At 37.1% G+C, this 17491-nt stretch overlaps 1 protein-coding gene across 25 annotated transcripts in view; it reads left to right on the forward strand.

Annotated features, from left to right (window-relative positions):
• The window catches only part of LOC111343956 (uncharacterized), a 98465-nt gene that overhangs the window by 19952 nt on the left and 61022 nt on the right, over positions 1–17491 (forward strand). For 20 of the 25 annotated variants that reach the window (XM_088738659.1, XM_088738658.1, XM_088738656.1 and 17 more), the window contains exons 6-15: positions 283–390; positions 6292–6381; positions 7000–7098; positions 8870–8938; positions 9526–9627; positions 10774–10884; positions 11908–12018; positions 13272–13376; positions 13713–13832; positions 16918–17019. In XM_088738659.1, coding sequence (XP_088594785.1) covers positions 283–390; positions 6292–6381; positions 7000–7098; positions 8870–8938; positions 9526–9627; positions 10774–10884; positions 11908–12018; positions 13272–13376; positions 13713–13832; positions 16918–17019 — 1017 coding nt within the window. The remainder of the gene's footprint in view (positions 1–282; positions 391–6291; positions 6382–6999; positions 7099–8869; positions 8939–9525; positions 9628–10773; positions 10885–11907; positions 12019–13271; positions 13377–13712; positions 13833–16917; positions 17020–17491) is intronic. The other 5 variants (XM_088738667.1, XM_088738671.1, XM_088738663.1 and 2 more) reach the window with 4 other exon arrangements.

Raw genomic sequence — 17491 nt, forward strand, 5'->3', positions numbered from 1 at the left:
GGACAATTACAAGGATTTATCAAAATTTTGTTGTTTGCAAATGTTAGAATTTAATAATCCACAAAAGATGAAAACTGAAAGCTAATTTATCAGTATATCGGAAGAAGAAGGAGGTTTGCTTTTCTTTTCCATAATTTTTAAAAACATGTCTGATTCAAAATAGTATTAGATTGAGGAGCTTTCCCTCATATGATTTTGGAATATCATACACCTTCTTGTGTCATTGGTGGTTATTGAGAAACATTTCAATGTTTTTGTTATCCTTTTTCACAATTTCTTCAGAAAACAGCACAAGTTTACTGGCGAGAGATGACAGTTCAGCACCTCCCTGTGATGATCAGCCTTCTAGGGGTCTCACTGGAGAATTGACTTATTGTGATAACTTCTCAGGTGATGTCAAATTATGAGACTCTACTCAAGTTGATGGTAACAAGAATGATAAGGGAAATGTGGTGATAATGATGATAATGGTTGATAATGGGGTAGGGGCTGCCCCCAGTAATTCTATTTGGTACAAATATAATTGATCATTCAAACAATAAATACTCCAAAATGTTATTATGAGAAACACAATCTTCCAGCTTTATGCAGACTCTTTTTCAGTGACTTATAGTATATATCGGCTATGTCATGATCATGTAAGTAAGTCCATGACATTTGGCTATTTCCAGAATAAATTTCCAGTGTCATTAGTTTTTTCAAAATGAGTTTTTGGTGATATTCCTTGATGTAATTTCTGGCATAGTCAGTAATGCACTATGTTAGCATGTTAGCGTCCTTGTAAGTCCATAGCTGAAAGAAGGAAAATAATTTAGTTAAGTCTGTGATTTTGGAAAGGACTTTCAGAGCAACAAACTTCAAATATGTGAAAGTGTAGTGTAATCAACAGTTATACATACAAACATACATACATACAAACATACATACATACATACATACATACATACATACATACCTACCTACCTACCTACCTACACGCATACATACCTGCATACATACCTGAAAATATACCTACATACCTACATACCTACATACATACATGCATACCTACCTACCTACCTACATACATACATGCATACCTACATACCTACATACATACCTACCTACCTACCTACCTACCTACATTCATACATACCTACATACCTACATACATACATACCTACATGCATACATACATACATACCTACCTACCTACCTACCTACATACATACCAACATACCTACATACCTACCTACCTACCTACCTATCTACCTACCTATCTACATACATACATACATACATACATACATACATACATACCTACATACCTACATACATACCTACATACATACCTACATACATACCTACATACATACATACCTACATGCATACACACATACATGCATACATACATACATACTTACATACATACCTACATACATACCTACATACATACATACCTACATACCTACATACCTACCTACGTACATACATACATACATACATACCTACCTACATACATACATACAAATGTACGTATGTACATACATACATACATACATACATACCTACCTACATAACTACCTACCTACATACATACATACATACATACATACATACGTACCTACCTACATACATACATATACACACCTACCTACCTACCTACCTACCTACATACATACATACATACCTACATACCATACATACATACCTACATACATACCTACATACATACCTACATACGTATATACATACATACCTACATACATACATACATACCTACATGCATACATACATACGTACCTACATACATACCTACATACATACATACATACATACCTACCTACCAACATACATACATACATACGTACGTACCTACATACATACATACATACATACATACATACATACCTTCCTACCTACCTACCTACCTACCTACCTACATACCTACATACATACATACATACCTACATACATACCTACATACATACATACCTACATACATACATACCTACATACATACATACCTACATACATACATACATACCTACATACATACATAGCTACCTACCTACCTACCTACCTACCTACATACATACATACATACATACATACATACATACCTACATACATACATACATACATACATACATACCTACATACATACATACCTACATACATACATAGCTACCTACCTACCTACCTACATACATACATACATGCATACATACCTACCTACCTACCTACCTACATACATACATACCAACATACCTACATACCTACCTACCTACCTACCTATCTACCTACCTATCTACATACATACATACATACATACCTACATACCTACATACCTACATACCTACATACCTACATACCTACATACATACATACCTACATACATACATACCTACATACATACATACCTACATGCATACATACATACATACCTACATGCATACATACCTAAATACATACATACATACATACATACATACATACATACCTACATACGTACATACCTACATGCATTCATACATACCTACATACATACATACATACATACATACATACATACCTACCTACCTACCTACATACATACATACGAATGTATGTATGTACCTACATACATACATACATACATACATACCTACATAACTACCTACCTACATACATACATACATACATACATACGTACCTACCTGCATACATACATATGCACACCTACCTACCTACCTACCTACCTACATACATACATACATACATACCTACATACCATACATACATACCTACATACATACCTACATACATACATACATACCTACATACATACATACATACCTACATGCATACATACATACATACCTACATACATACATACCTACATGCATTCATACATACATACCTACATACATACCTACATACATACATACATACCTACATACCTACCTACCTACATACCTACATACATACATACCTACATACCTACGTACCTACCTACATACATACATACATACCTACATGCATACATACATACATACCTACATGCATACATACCTAAATACATACATACATACATACCTACATACATACATACATACATACATACCTACATGCATTCATACATACCTACATACATACATACATACATACATACCTACCTACCTACATACATACATACATACCTACATACATACATACATACATACATACATACATACATACATACCTACATACATACATACATACATACATACCTACATACATACATACATACCTACATACATACATAGCTACCTACCTACCTACATACATACATACATACATACATACATACCTACATGCATTCATACATACATACCTACATACATACCTACATGCATACATACATACATACCTACATACCTACCTACCTACCTACCTACCTACATACATACATACATACATACCTACATGCATACATACATACCTACATGCATACATACCTAAATACATACATACATACATACATACATACCTACATACATACATACATACATACCTACATACATACATACATACATACATAAATACATACATACCTACCTATCTACATACATATATACATACCTACATATATACATACCTACATGCATACATACCTACCTACCTACCTACCTACCTACATACATACCTACATACCTACATACCTACCTACCTACCTACCTACCTATCTACATACATACATACATACATACATACATACCTACATGCATACATACCTACATACCTACGTACCAACATACATACATACGTATGTACGTACGTACCTACATACATACATACATACCTACATAACTACCTACCTACCTACATACATACATACATACCTACCTACCTACATACAAACATACATACATACATACATACATACATGCATACATACATACATACCTACCTGCATACATGCATACATAGCTACCTACCTACCTACTTACATACATACATACATACATACCTACCTACATACATACATACATACCTACATATATACATAGCTAGCTGCCTACCTACCTACCTACATACATACATACATACATACATGCATACCTACCTACCTACCTACTTACCTACCTACCTACATGCATACCTACATACCTACGTACATACATACCTACATACATACCTACATACATACATACATACATACCTACATGCATACATACCTACATATATACATACCTACATGCATTCATACATACCTACATACATACATACATACCTACATACATACATACATACATACATACCCACATACCTACCTACATACATACATGCATACATACATACATGCATACATACAGGTTAGTCCTTGTAAGGACTACACTCACCAGGACAATCACACTACACTTTCACATATTACTCCTGGGTTCAAATCATTCACTGCAAAACTTCAATCACACCTCAGAAACTGAATTTTCTTATTAAACAGTGGTGGCTGAATTCAATTTGTAATCAAAACACTTCTGCAGACTTTTTTGAAGCTATTAAGGTGGCTGGCACCAGTTTTCATCTTTTTGATGGTTTGTAACTTTGAAAGAATACCACAAAAAGACTGGCCAAGGCCAGTTGAACACTTTTACAGGGTTAAATTATATAATTTTTGGCTATACAAAAGTAGGTGTCATTTTTCCACTAGCAGTTTCCATGGCAGTGCTTTCAAAGGATTATTCAGATGCATTTTTTAGCTTATGGCTCCAATAATTTGAAAACTACCTTGGTGACCCTGTGATTTTTCTTAGTGATTGCTTTTGGCACTTGAAAAGGAAAATGTACAAAGATTTTAAAAAAGTTCTATGGAGTGGAATTTCAGGAAATCTAGAAAAAGGCAATTTTCACACATCACAAAATTTCCTTTGGTAGAATTTTATACTTCTTTTTTCTGACGATACCTTTCAACATTATCATATTGGAACGATAAAAAGAAGGGGTCACTGGACTTGTTTTCACACAATTGTTTTCACGAGTGTAGCAATTCCCACGTGCGTTCTTGCGCGTTTAAACTCCACTGAATAGTGAATGCATATAAAATCTGCAAAAAAAAACACAAGATAGTATCCTGCATTTGTCAAATTTCTGTCTGCAAAATTCATCAAATTTAGACACGTACTGCTATCCAAATCTTTCTTCACCTGCTCAAGCCAAATTTCACTATTTTCTATTCTTAACATTTTTTCCATAACAAACCTATTGCCTTTTGAACAAAAATACCTCAAAACACACGGTTTATGCGACCACAAGTTGTTTTTGACTGATTAAAAAATTTAAGATATGGAGCAAAGAATTCCACACGTTATTTTTGTTGTTGTTAGAGAAGCACAGGATTATTTTTGTCCACTTCTGATGGATCCAACCAGATAATTGAATCTCATCACAGTTCTTGAATGACATTGGATCATAAACAATTGAAGCAATGCACAGTATTAGGTTTGTGCCTGAATTGTTCACTCAAACAGTGATACTTTGTATAAACTGAAACAAAGCTTCGTTATCATTTTATGTGCATTTACTATTCCAATATGGTTTCCTGCTCCAGTGAGTTCAAGACAACTAATCACCTTGTGTTACGGTAGCAACTATCGAGTTTGACAAGACGTGTCATGAGGATATTTGGGAGCAGAACCCCAATATCACATAGACAATGTTCTGCACACGAAATATTCCAAACAAAGATGAGATTACGCATAACCGAATTACGAACATACTCGCCTAACAGCAATGCATATGATACTTCGAAACAAGTTAAAATAGTCACATTAGGCGCTAAGAAACAAGCTATTAATCTACATGTGCATGAGGCAAAACAATAACAATTCATTTGAGCTAAGATAGAATTGTGCAATGTACTAAATGGATGAGAAATACATTTAAATTACATAGAAATGAAATCACTTACAAATCTGACCCACACAGTGAAGCTCCTTGATCGGGAAATGCAAAATTGACTTATTAACCCAGACTTACGACTCATTACTTCTTGAACAACTGAAGGCCAACTGCACTTTGACCGTGATGCCGCAACCATAAAGGCTCACACGATACCATGGGCCTTAGTGAGCATAAGCAAATGAGAGAAAATAAACAAAGGGAGAGAACCAAAAGAAAAGGAAATGGACAACCATAACACCATGGTGTCCACATCTTAGTGAGTGAGTGACTGACTGGTTTCCATAAAGGAGTCCCCATAAAATCTTAACTGCAGTAGTTAAAAGGGCAGTGATTGAATTAAATTGAAGTTTAAAACATTGTCTTCCATTTTTTCTTGTCCACTTGTAGGTTCTTCACAATTCTTGACAAAAGGAAAAAAGCCATCAATAGTTTCCAAAGTGTCAAAGCAACAAAGATTGTCTCACAAGGTTTCCAAAGGTACATAAAATAGTCTTTTACTTAAAATGAGAATGGATCAATAATATTATAATTTTTCTGATTTTCTTCTTCAAACAATTGACAGCAAGCAAAATAGTCTAAACATTGAAGTTTAAATAGCTCCTCCCTTGAATAGGAGAAGGGGTACTGTATCATACTGAGGTGTGGTAAATTTTGAATCGCTGTTATGCAGTCTTAAAAGAGTGTAAAGGAAGGTTATATGTTGAATGATTTTTTTGCAGATTGAAGATTTTGCCTTAATTTTTAGAATAAGAGAGAGCACCTAACAGTGAAATCTTCACTGCATTTTCTTAACCTAGCAGTGTTACATGTTTAATTTTTTTTTGCACTTAAAACCTGCACTTCATCTATGGACATACTCCTCAGCAGATACCAATGAAACAATGATTTATTGGGCATTTAATTGAATGTAATTTTCACAAATTACAAGTGAGATTCAACAAGCTCCAGGTGGAACAATAAACTCTAACATTACATTCAAGCATAATTTGTGTTCAGTACTGAGTTCCTTTCTACTCATGGATCCATATTGGCTAACTTGAGAATAGTTGTACGTTACATTTATCTTACACCATTATCAATAAATTATGTTGTAAGGTCTTGGCAAGAAACAGAATCCAGCACACGGTAAAAGATCAGTTCCTGATTGTTCCAATATGCCAAAGAAACAAAAATTGTCAACTTATCCTCATAAAAGTAAGTTTTCATTTGTTGTGTTGAAATCTAACATTAAGAAAGAAAGACAAAACAATGCCAACACTGAATTGTGATAATTGCTTAGATACTGTTCAAGTATCAGTGGTAATTGAGTCACTTAAATACTAAAATGCAGTATAGTACTGAAAGCTTACACTTTTAATTATATACTTTACAAATGTCCATCCCTTATGTTTGACACTCAAATGAGGGTACTACCAAACAATGCTGGTTATTACAATGATAATCACATTTACTAATTATGGAATCTGATTTGAAAATGTACCGTATGTTAACTTGATTACTTAGAGTAATATTATAGTATGCAGGGGTTTCATTAAGGGCCAGGCACTGGGCAAATTGACCAGTTGTGAGGACAACTTTCCCCACCTGATTTGACCATCTGGAGGAAAGTTTATCTTATAAAGAAGTTCAGTTCAAAGAGTTTTGCCCGCCTGTGAAAACCAGTTGCCCTCCTGCAGAAAACATAAATGAAACCCCTGAGTATGAAGGTTAAGTCTCTGTGGCATTTGAATGTCATAGAGAAAGACTTTGTGGTCTTATTGTTTGGCAGAGAGCACTCCTGAAAGTGGTAAAAGTGAAGAACTCAAAAGATATTATGTTTCAGGTCAAAGTTTTGGCCAACTGTTGGCTGACAGTTGGTGACCTGTCAGTAACCTGTTGGTGGGTCATGAACTGAAATGATCGTAAACATTTTCTTATCTATTGCATCTGAATCTACATGAAAAAGGGGAAAAGTCATTTAAGAAAAGATACCTTGCACTTTACTTTCAAAAGCTATTGTGGCATTTGCCTACTCTTTTGCATTGGCTAGCAAAACTTTCCCAAATCGGTTTGATTTCATTTATCTGCCATATTGAAAAGTTGTTCTAGTTCCCAATCCCCTGGTACTGCCAACTAGATTTTCAGAAAGCATTATAGGGTGATTGAAAAACTACTTTTGGCTTTGTTTATTTGTAACCCCAAACTTGAGAAAAGAAGATTTTTTGTGCACAGACTAGGATATTAGAAATAGGTACCAAAGTTACCACTAAATTTTGGTATGTACGGTCGGAAGATGGGTTAAACAAGCTTATTTGACTGTTTCAACCGAATTGAGTAGTTGGGTACAGAACAGAGTCAAAACTTTTCCTGTTTTCAACTGGAAAAGGTCTGACTCTGTTTTCAGTCAATTTTTGGTCTACTTAACACTGTTGGCCGACTGTCGGTAATGTGTTGGTAACTTGTTGGCTGACAGGTTATCGACAGTTGAAATTGGGAACCATTGTTCACTATTACCCCTGAAAGTAACAATTTTTGGTGAAAGTGATTGGAAAGGTGTATGTTGGACAATTTTTGGGAGAGATCATTAACAGAATCAAGTGCTTAAGCAGAGTTGCCGAGTTTTCAATGGAATGAAGCAGAGTTGTTCACTTGAATCTAATAAGGAATTCTGTTGAGGTTTTTTGTATTGCTAGTTGCTGAGAGTCACCAGCAACACTCCTTTTAAGAACTATTCTCAATTTGAAAATACGACCACAGTGTCAACTATTACTGCTGGTTCAAACCATTTTGTGAGTTCCAAAGTATGGTAATACATCTGTACTTGACTCTGATGCTGACCTGTGCTCATTTAGTTAGATGGATTGTCAAAACAAAACAGCAAAACAAAACTCACTGGTCAAAACACCACTCTCATCTTAGAGAAACAAATTAAAGTTTCGTTTCAGTAAAGACAGAAGTTAAGTATTTTTTGATCACTCCTTTGCAGGTTCCTCTGAGAGGGTAAAGAAGACTTCCAAACGACTTCGACTATCAGATGACGAACTAACATTTGCTGGTGCTTTTTTGATTTAAATTGCCACTTTCTTTATGTTCTTTAAGTAGCTGCTGAAAGGAAAGCTCTTTATTTTTTAAGCTTTTAGAACACAAGTTTTCTCCCCGATTGTTTAAATGGCAGGGTCCATTGCTGGGGTTATTTTTAGCTATTGAGTAAGAAATCAATCCAAGATATTTGCCATTTTTGTCTGAAATTGTAGATGGTTTGTTTACCCTGTTGCTTCTGACAGACTTTTTTAAAGTAGATTTCATTGTTAAGCGAGGATTTCAATAAAAGCTGGTTATTTATCAATCTATAAGACCTCTTACCACAGTCTGTTTAGCCAGAGGACAGATTCTCATGTTGGGGTTTCGCCCTCCAGCTCCTTTTAGGGGCACAGCTGTCTTTTACACCCTTGGTAGCCAATAATTTCTGGGAATTTAACAGTAGGCATTTTTCAATTCTAATGGTCTATGCTTACGCTTAAAATTTGATCTTTATATGTTAGGTATTCTTGTTAATTAAAATCACACACAGTAGGCTTGGGCCACCTGTGGCTATACTGAATTTATTTTAGTAATGATAGTTTTACTTTGTGTTTGTTCAAGATTCCTCTGGTAGCTGTTCGCGGTCTCCGTTTGTAGAATTCCATCATTTACCATTTCCTGTGAACCCGCAGGTTTACAAAGAATCCAGAAGACGTGACCAGAGTAAGTAGATGAATCACAATGATTTTCAGTGTCATCAAGTGTATTAGTCAATGAGCAACAGCTGCTACATGTGTGTTTTCTTAATTTAAAGGACTGTTTTACTCTTCTACCAATTTTTGCTCCTGTACGTTACAACCTGGTGTTATCTTCTAAGTCAGTTCCTTAATGTATAACCTTTCAATGAAGCTCAAAAGCAGAGTATCAGAGTGCAAACCCAAAGTTCTGGAGTTTAAATCCTTGTTAGAAACTGAGATGTTTTTATTTGTCTGGCGCTCGTTACAGAAAAAAACATGTCTTCAACTTTTCAGGTGGATGAAGCAAATACAGCGAAACAGTTGTCTCAGATAGCATAAAATAAGTCTTAGTCTTTGGGATTTATTTGTTCATTTGGATTGCTTTTGTTTTTTTGTATTAAACTGTTTCTCTGTGTTTTAGTTCTTCGTTTTGAAGGTTTTCTTAACAGTTAATGATTTTATTTATTAACTCGGCTCGATTTTACAAGGTATTTAGGTTTAATTTACATAGCAACTAAACACAGTTCAGCAAAGGAAAAATATTTCAGCACAAGAGGCGGCTCACGTTAGGATCCGCGACGATCTCAAAACGTACTGAAAACCTCGTGACCCTGCAATTGCAAAGGGGGCGCCCCGCAGCATGTCCTCCGCTGACCATCGTACCTTGATTTTAACCTTGCCTAAATTTCATTTAGCCTCATTTAAAGAACTTGTGTGAGGGCAACTCGCATGTGTGTGCTTTGGGATCACGTAGTTTAATAATATTGTAAGCAAATCACATGGACCTTTTCGTTTCTGCTGTGTGCAGAAATCTGATTGGACGCTAAGACAATGCAATATCGTCACGTGTTATTAAAAATTCTTCCTCCCAATGGAGGAAGAATTTTTAACGTGTTTGTGGCGCTGTTTTTAAGGAATAATGTTGTCAAATTTGAGAAACTTATACTTATTCTTATACTTTAGGGTCTAAATGTGAAGTTAACACCAAAAAATTTGGAAGATAAAATGCAAAAATTGTCGCAGTAGCACTTTAAATTGGAAGCTTTTAGTTAACACTTCTTAAGAAGTTTCAACATATTTCATTTCACAGAGTAGTTGTGGATTAAACTTGTGTTTGCTTTTACTTTCTAAGGTTCCTTTAGCTATGGCTTGCCTGCTCCAGTAGCTGTGAATTATAATCAGGGGAATCTTCCTGTACCCTTAGTAAATACCAGTCACCAAGGAAGCCAAACCTTTCCTCAAAGTGAGTATGGATCGTTTGTGATGATTTGTTTTTTTTAATGCCTATAAGTCCCAAATGGAGACTGGGTGCCTGGCAGACCTGGGGGCCACAGTCACAGTCACACCCCAAGGGGTTTTGGGGATGGGAGGGAGGGAATGTGGCGGACTGCAATCCTCAACAATGACAATGCTATGCTATTGAACAGTGTGCACGGTTAACAAATACCCCCCAGACAAGGACAGCCTCAGGGCACCAATACCCACATGACAGCTGCAAACCCTACAGAACACAACAAAAGCTGTATGATAGCTAACAGACGTGGGTAAACAATGCACGAATGGTTAACAATTACTCCCTGGACAAGGACAGCCCCAGGGCACCGAAAACCACATGACTGCTGCAAATGCAATAGAACACAACAAAGGTTGCAGGATAGCTAATAGATGGTTAAGATGTTAACAAAATGCTCGCAAAAGGCTACTGACCAGATTTGCTACTAGTTGTTAACTACGTGTTTATTTGTCTATAAGCCGATAGGTTTTTTCACAAAACTTTTACCAAACTCTCGAAAATTTTAGCTAGAGAAGGGTCCTTGGCTTATAGCTGAGTGTTTTTCTAAACAAAATTTTTCCAAAACAGCAAATTTAAAGGAAACGTAGATTTATTGGTCTAAAGTAAGATTTAGTGTACAGCATGTTAGTATTTTAGTTTAAGAAATACACTTTTGTAGCTAATCAAACTTTCATGGTGAACACTAAGTTACCATTTATTATGTAGCTGATAAGATTGATGAGTACTTGATCAGGAAAGAGGCCAATGATTGAGTGCTGCTTTCAAACATGTAGCAGAGACTACCAATTGATAATGACATATAGTGTCTGAAACTAATAGCAGAAATTCTACAGGTGATTTTGTAATTTGATATTGCTGCCAATTTATAATTGTCTTTTTATTGGGTACACTACTGTACCAACAGGATACAAACATGGGACAGAGACATTCATAGTGACATTTCATACTTGAATCTTTTTTTCTGTTCATGAGGTTCTTTTCCATATGGTGTACCTCATTTGTCAGTTGGTCACAGTCAATCTCTGTCTCCTTCAGCTGTCACGAGAAATGAAGACCCTATTCATTGGGGAAGTCACACTCAAAGTGAGTTGACCAGTAGGGCTGAGAGTTAGAGACTGTCCAACTGAATGACTGTTTTTGTCTGAAAATGAGTGATTACTTATGACGTTGGTTTAAACATTTTAACTTTCCTTTATACCTTGTGTCTTGTTGAAAGACATTACATGGTGACCATCACCTGTTGTTGTTGTTGTAAACACAACAAAGTAAGCTTGAGTTGGCATGTTAGCCAGTTGATTTGTGTTGGCACAGTTGGTAGAGCACTGCACCAGAATCACAGGTCAAAGGTTCAACTCCTGTACAAGCCTAATATTTTTTCAGGCTTTATTTTCACAACTCTTAACCCTTTCACTTCTGAGATCTCATTACTTAGTAAATATATCTTAGACATTTTGCTGTGTAGTGTTGCTGAGTATTTTTAGGAGTTGTACCATATTTTGACAAGCCCATAGGGCAAGTCAAAATACAAGTAATGAGTAAAAATGCCAGTAAATATAAAGTAATGAGTAAAAATACTCAGCGATACTACACAACAAAACGTCTAATAAGTTAGATATTATCCAACACGCCAAATTGTTATTTCAATGCAGGTGAATTTCGCGGCTATTCATTTACATTGAGTGGATGACAGAAGTATGCTAAGCGGAGCGAAATTGGCGCGTTGTCCTATTGTTATTTATTATTTTCTTCAATAACTGAAGAAATTTCCTGGTTGTCTAACTTTATTTCTTTGTTCAAGTCATCTAATAGACTTGGATCTATATTTGCCAGCCATTCTGACTTTCCGTCGTCAGAAATATGATTCAAATTGTCCATCATTTTTTTTTCCTAACTTCGCTTGCGCAATGTGAGAAAACCTGTCTAACCGCTTCTCTGGAGTACAAATACTGCATGATATTTGTACTCGTCTATGGCACTAGCATCCAACACACATTATACAATGGGAAGTTATTGCTTGATTTATAAATTGCATTACCTATTATTTACTAAACCCAATTGGAGTTAATTCTTCCATAGCTTTGTGATAACAATATAAATATTTAATAAATCTCACATTTACAAGAAAAATGTTTAAAGACATGTTTTGGCATTACTCATTCCATCATCAATTTAATGTGTAGAACTGTTGACTTTTTTTGTATACCCTATTGACACCTTTGCATTTCTTCAGGTGCAAGCTTTTGTTTAACACTTTCACTTCCACTTAAGGTGTTTCAAAGCATTCTATTTTACAGAGCAGTTGTTGATTACACTAGTGTTTTGTGTTACTTTGAAAGGTTTCAATAGCTATGGTTTGCCTGCTACTTCAACAGTGGATTACAGGAATCCTCCTGCCACATTTGTTAATCCCAATTACCAAGAGAGCCAAACCTTTCCACAGGGTGAGTACAGAAAATTTGAGGTAATTCTCTTTTGTACAATAATGTACATTATTAATGACTGATAATTAGCTTTTTATTGGCTTCTGATTTGTGTCAACTTTATTTCATTTATTGCTATTTTTATAGTACGATTTACTGTAGCCTGGTAGTATTTTAGTCTAAGGAATACATTTTTGTAGCTAACTAAACTGCCAGCTGCATTTGTGCATGCATAGTTAACACCAAGTGACCACTAGGCCAAAATTTTATGCTAGAACCATGTACCTATGAGCTGGCTTTTACCAGTTGAGTTAACTTAGAGGACTCTACTGAAATCATTCAAATTGCCTTTTGCAGCTGCAGAAGGCCTGTCTATTGGTCGCTCGCGACAGTCAACTATGGAATGTATGCAGTCTCCTCATCCTACTATCACTGTATCTCAAGACAAGCTCGTTGATCAAAGAAGTTACACTCAGAGTGAGTATTAAGTGCAACAAATAAATTCAATGTTATTTAGGATACTTAACAAAAAGTTCAAGTGAGAATAAAGTAAATTGTAATAGAATTTTGTGGAAGTTAGTCATTTTTTTTTTTTCAGGATTTCTGTTAAATTAAATGTTGTGATCAGAAAATGTTACATTCTCGAAAAATGTGCTGTAATTTAAAACGTGAAAAAATTATAAAATTGGTATGTTTGGTAGTTAATCCATGTCAGGCCAAAACAGATATCCATCTTCTGAACATCGTCAGAATTCATTTGTTGGAGCCAGTGCATTATATGACAGAGGACTTGTACGCCAGAGAAGTTATCCTCAGGATAAGATTGGAACATAACTGGGAATTTTTCCACCATACAGAGAGGATAGTATCTATCTATTGTACCATGTGTTTTGAGTGGGCTCTGCAGTCCTAGGTACCAGATCCAACCCTTCTTCTCCACTTGTTTGCCTTGCTTGTAGACATGGTGGTAGTAAGTGTAGCAATTGCCAGAACATACTACAGTTTCCTCAAGGAAGTTTTTCTTAAATATTTTGTCATATACTGCATGTAGGGTGCATTTGTTATGGTGCGCTATGCATCATGGTCAGGGTAATAAAGTCTCCAGTTGTTTTTCACTCAAATATGCAGTTCTTGTAGCTCTCTTGCTCCTGCTCGAGGAACCTAACCTGGTGTCAGGATCAGAAAAACAAACAAACAAACCTTGCGCCCAAAAGACTGCCAATACAAGCTGGGAAAACCGGCAAACCGCAACTCCATTCAGTTACTCAAAAGCACACTTGCACTCATCGAACATGAAGCACATGGCCAACAGCAAGCCTCCGAAATTAACTCTCAATGATGATGCGCCTCCAACAGTACAACATTAAAGTAACATACAAGAAAGGCACGTCACTCCTCATAGCTGATACACTCTCCAGAGCCGCACTTCCCACCACTAATGACTCTAAGAAAACCAATTTTGCGGTCTTCAGGGCTGACCTGGACAACCACGTGAAAGACCCACAGATCACCTCCCAAATACTTGACGATATCAAAACCTCCTTAGCAAATGATCCTACTTTGTCCGCCCTAAGCAATACCATAATCCTAGGCTGGCCCACACAGAAGTCTAACCTTCCCCAAAGCCTCCACCCATTTTGGTTTTATCGCAATGAACTCATCACCCATGATGGGATCATCTAGAAGGGAAAGCAAGTAGTCATTCCGTTGGCTAAAAGGAACTATGCTTCAGAAGGCACATGTAGCACACTTTGGCCCAGAGTCAATCATACGACACTGTCAAGATATCATATCCTGGCCCAGCCGGCGGAGCGATATACGGAATGCTTGCCAATTGTGTGGGATATGTGCCCAATTTCAAACACAGAATTCGAAAGAACCCTTGAAGAGCCACCCCATCCCACAGTATCCCTGGCAATTCGTAAGCCAAGAGCTCTGCATGTTTGAGTCGCACACTTCCCTCATTACTGCAGATCACTACTCCGACTTTATCGAGGTCGACGAGGTCAAAAACACTCTGGCCAGCTGTATTGTGTCCAAAACAGAGGCCCACTTCACTCATCATGGAGTCCCTGAAACACTCTTAACCGACAACGGACCTCAATTCACTGCAATTGAGTTCAAAGCACGTTGTGGAAAATACCAAACTCAACACATTACCAGCTCCCCCTATTGGCCAAAAGGAAATGGCAAAGCAGGAGCCGCCGTCAAGATAGTGAAGTGGATTCTAAAGAAGTCAGGACCCCGCCATCTACAAGAAACCCTCCTCACCTAACACAATACCCCCCAGGCAAGACACATGAGCCCAGCCCAAACAAGCATGGGGTGACACATCCGTTGACTACTCCCAGTCTCCCAAGCCCTCTTACTGCCAAATGACAACACCGCAGCATCTGTCCAGGATGCTATTGCAGCAAAACGTGCAAAGGCCAAACAACACTATGATATGACGGCAAACACCAATCTACCCCCATTTGGAATCGGGGACTTTGTCTGTGCCAAACCACAAGTCAGGCCCTTGGCTTTATGGGCTTGTCACTGCAATACCAGCTCCCTGGTCTTACATTACTGAGACCCTCACAGGGCTAACAAGAAGAAACCGGTGCCACCTGTGGCCCGCTGCACCCCCACCCCCAGAGGCCCTAATCCCATGCTCCTGGATGAAACAATTATCTGCCAAAACGCCACCCACAATTACGGTTGACCACCCTTCAAAACAACCCAAGCCTGTTCCGCCAGCATCTTCATCCAAAAGACCAAGCCAAACCATCAATACTAACTCAACTCGGGCAACTCCTGATAAAACAGTCCCTATATCACTAGCAGCATCACCTCAGAAAGCTCTGCCCTCTGAAGCCACCCCACCATCCCCAATGGAGTTGAACCCTACAGGAACTTCAACACACTCTTTGAATAGGTTACACATCCAATCAAGTCCGAAGGAAGGAACTCTGACCAAGACTAGATCAGGACAGGTGTCTAAACCCAGTATACGCCTTGACTTGTGAACTGCCTGTTTCCCCCTTTCAGTCATGTTGAAGAGAACATGCAGTGATGACATAGACATATCACAACATTCTTCAAACTCTTTTTTCTTTTTCTTTTTCTTTTAGACTTTATTGGTTTATTATTCATTCTCTTTTAACTGGCTGCTGTACTAGTATGCTGTGAGACCCAGCACTTGTCACATTTGCTAGTCTTACAGCCTGAGACTGCTACAGAACCCCTGTTCCCTTTTCATACATTTTATTGCTAATGCTAGAGTTGTATTTATCCTGTTCCATTAAAAAAAAAAAAAAAAAAAGGAGAAAGGGAGATGTTATGGTGTGCTATGCATCATGGTCAGGGTAAAAAAGTCTCTGGTTGTTTTCCACTCAAATACAAAGTTGTTGTAGCTCTCTTGCTCTCGCTCGAGAAACCTAACTCATTTAATGACTTTTTTTACTATACTATCATGGTGAGATTGCAAAGTCCATACACATACAACACTGTAAGTAATGTAATAAGATAATTATGATCATTAAGTGTCTAAATGGCATGTTCGGTTTCTTATCCATATCAGGCCAGAACAGACGTCCACCTTCTGGACATGGTCAGAATCCATATGCTGGAGCTAGTTCAACAGATTATGGAGGATTTGTTCATCAGGAATGTCATCCCCATGGTAAGATGACAAAACAACTGGGAACTTTTTACCAAACAGTGAGGATGATATTGTTAAGCATGTGCCAGCTACATACTGTATGTTATGAGTTTGTGAAGAGTGTTGGATTCTTACTGGGTACTGTAGTTCTAGTTACTCTTTCAAGGCCTCCCTTTCTACTCCTCTGCCTAGCTTGTGAACATGGCAGCAGTTGGTATAATAGCAATTACCAGTAAGCCCCACTGTAACAGTTTCCTCAAATAAGGTTTTCTTAGAGCTCATCACTGACAAGAGGTGTTAAGAAGATGTTAAAGAACTTGTGTGAGCGCAACTCGCATGTGTGTGCTTTGGGATCACGTAGTTTAATAATATTGTAAGCAAATCACACGGACCTTTTTGTTTCTGATGTGTGCAATTTTCTTAGAGAAGAGTTGAAAGTTTTTCAGTTTTATCGATTGGCATTTTGTTTAACAGTTGTTGTTGTTTACCGCGA

This window comes from Stylophora pistillata, chromosome 11 (genome assembly GCF_964205215.1).
Source record: "Stylophora pistillata chromosome 11, jaStyPist1.2, whole genome shotgun sequence".
Lineage (NCBI taxonomy): Eukaryota > Metazoa > Cnidaria > Anthozoa > Scleractinia > Pocilloporidae > Stylophora > Stylophora pistillata.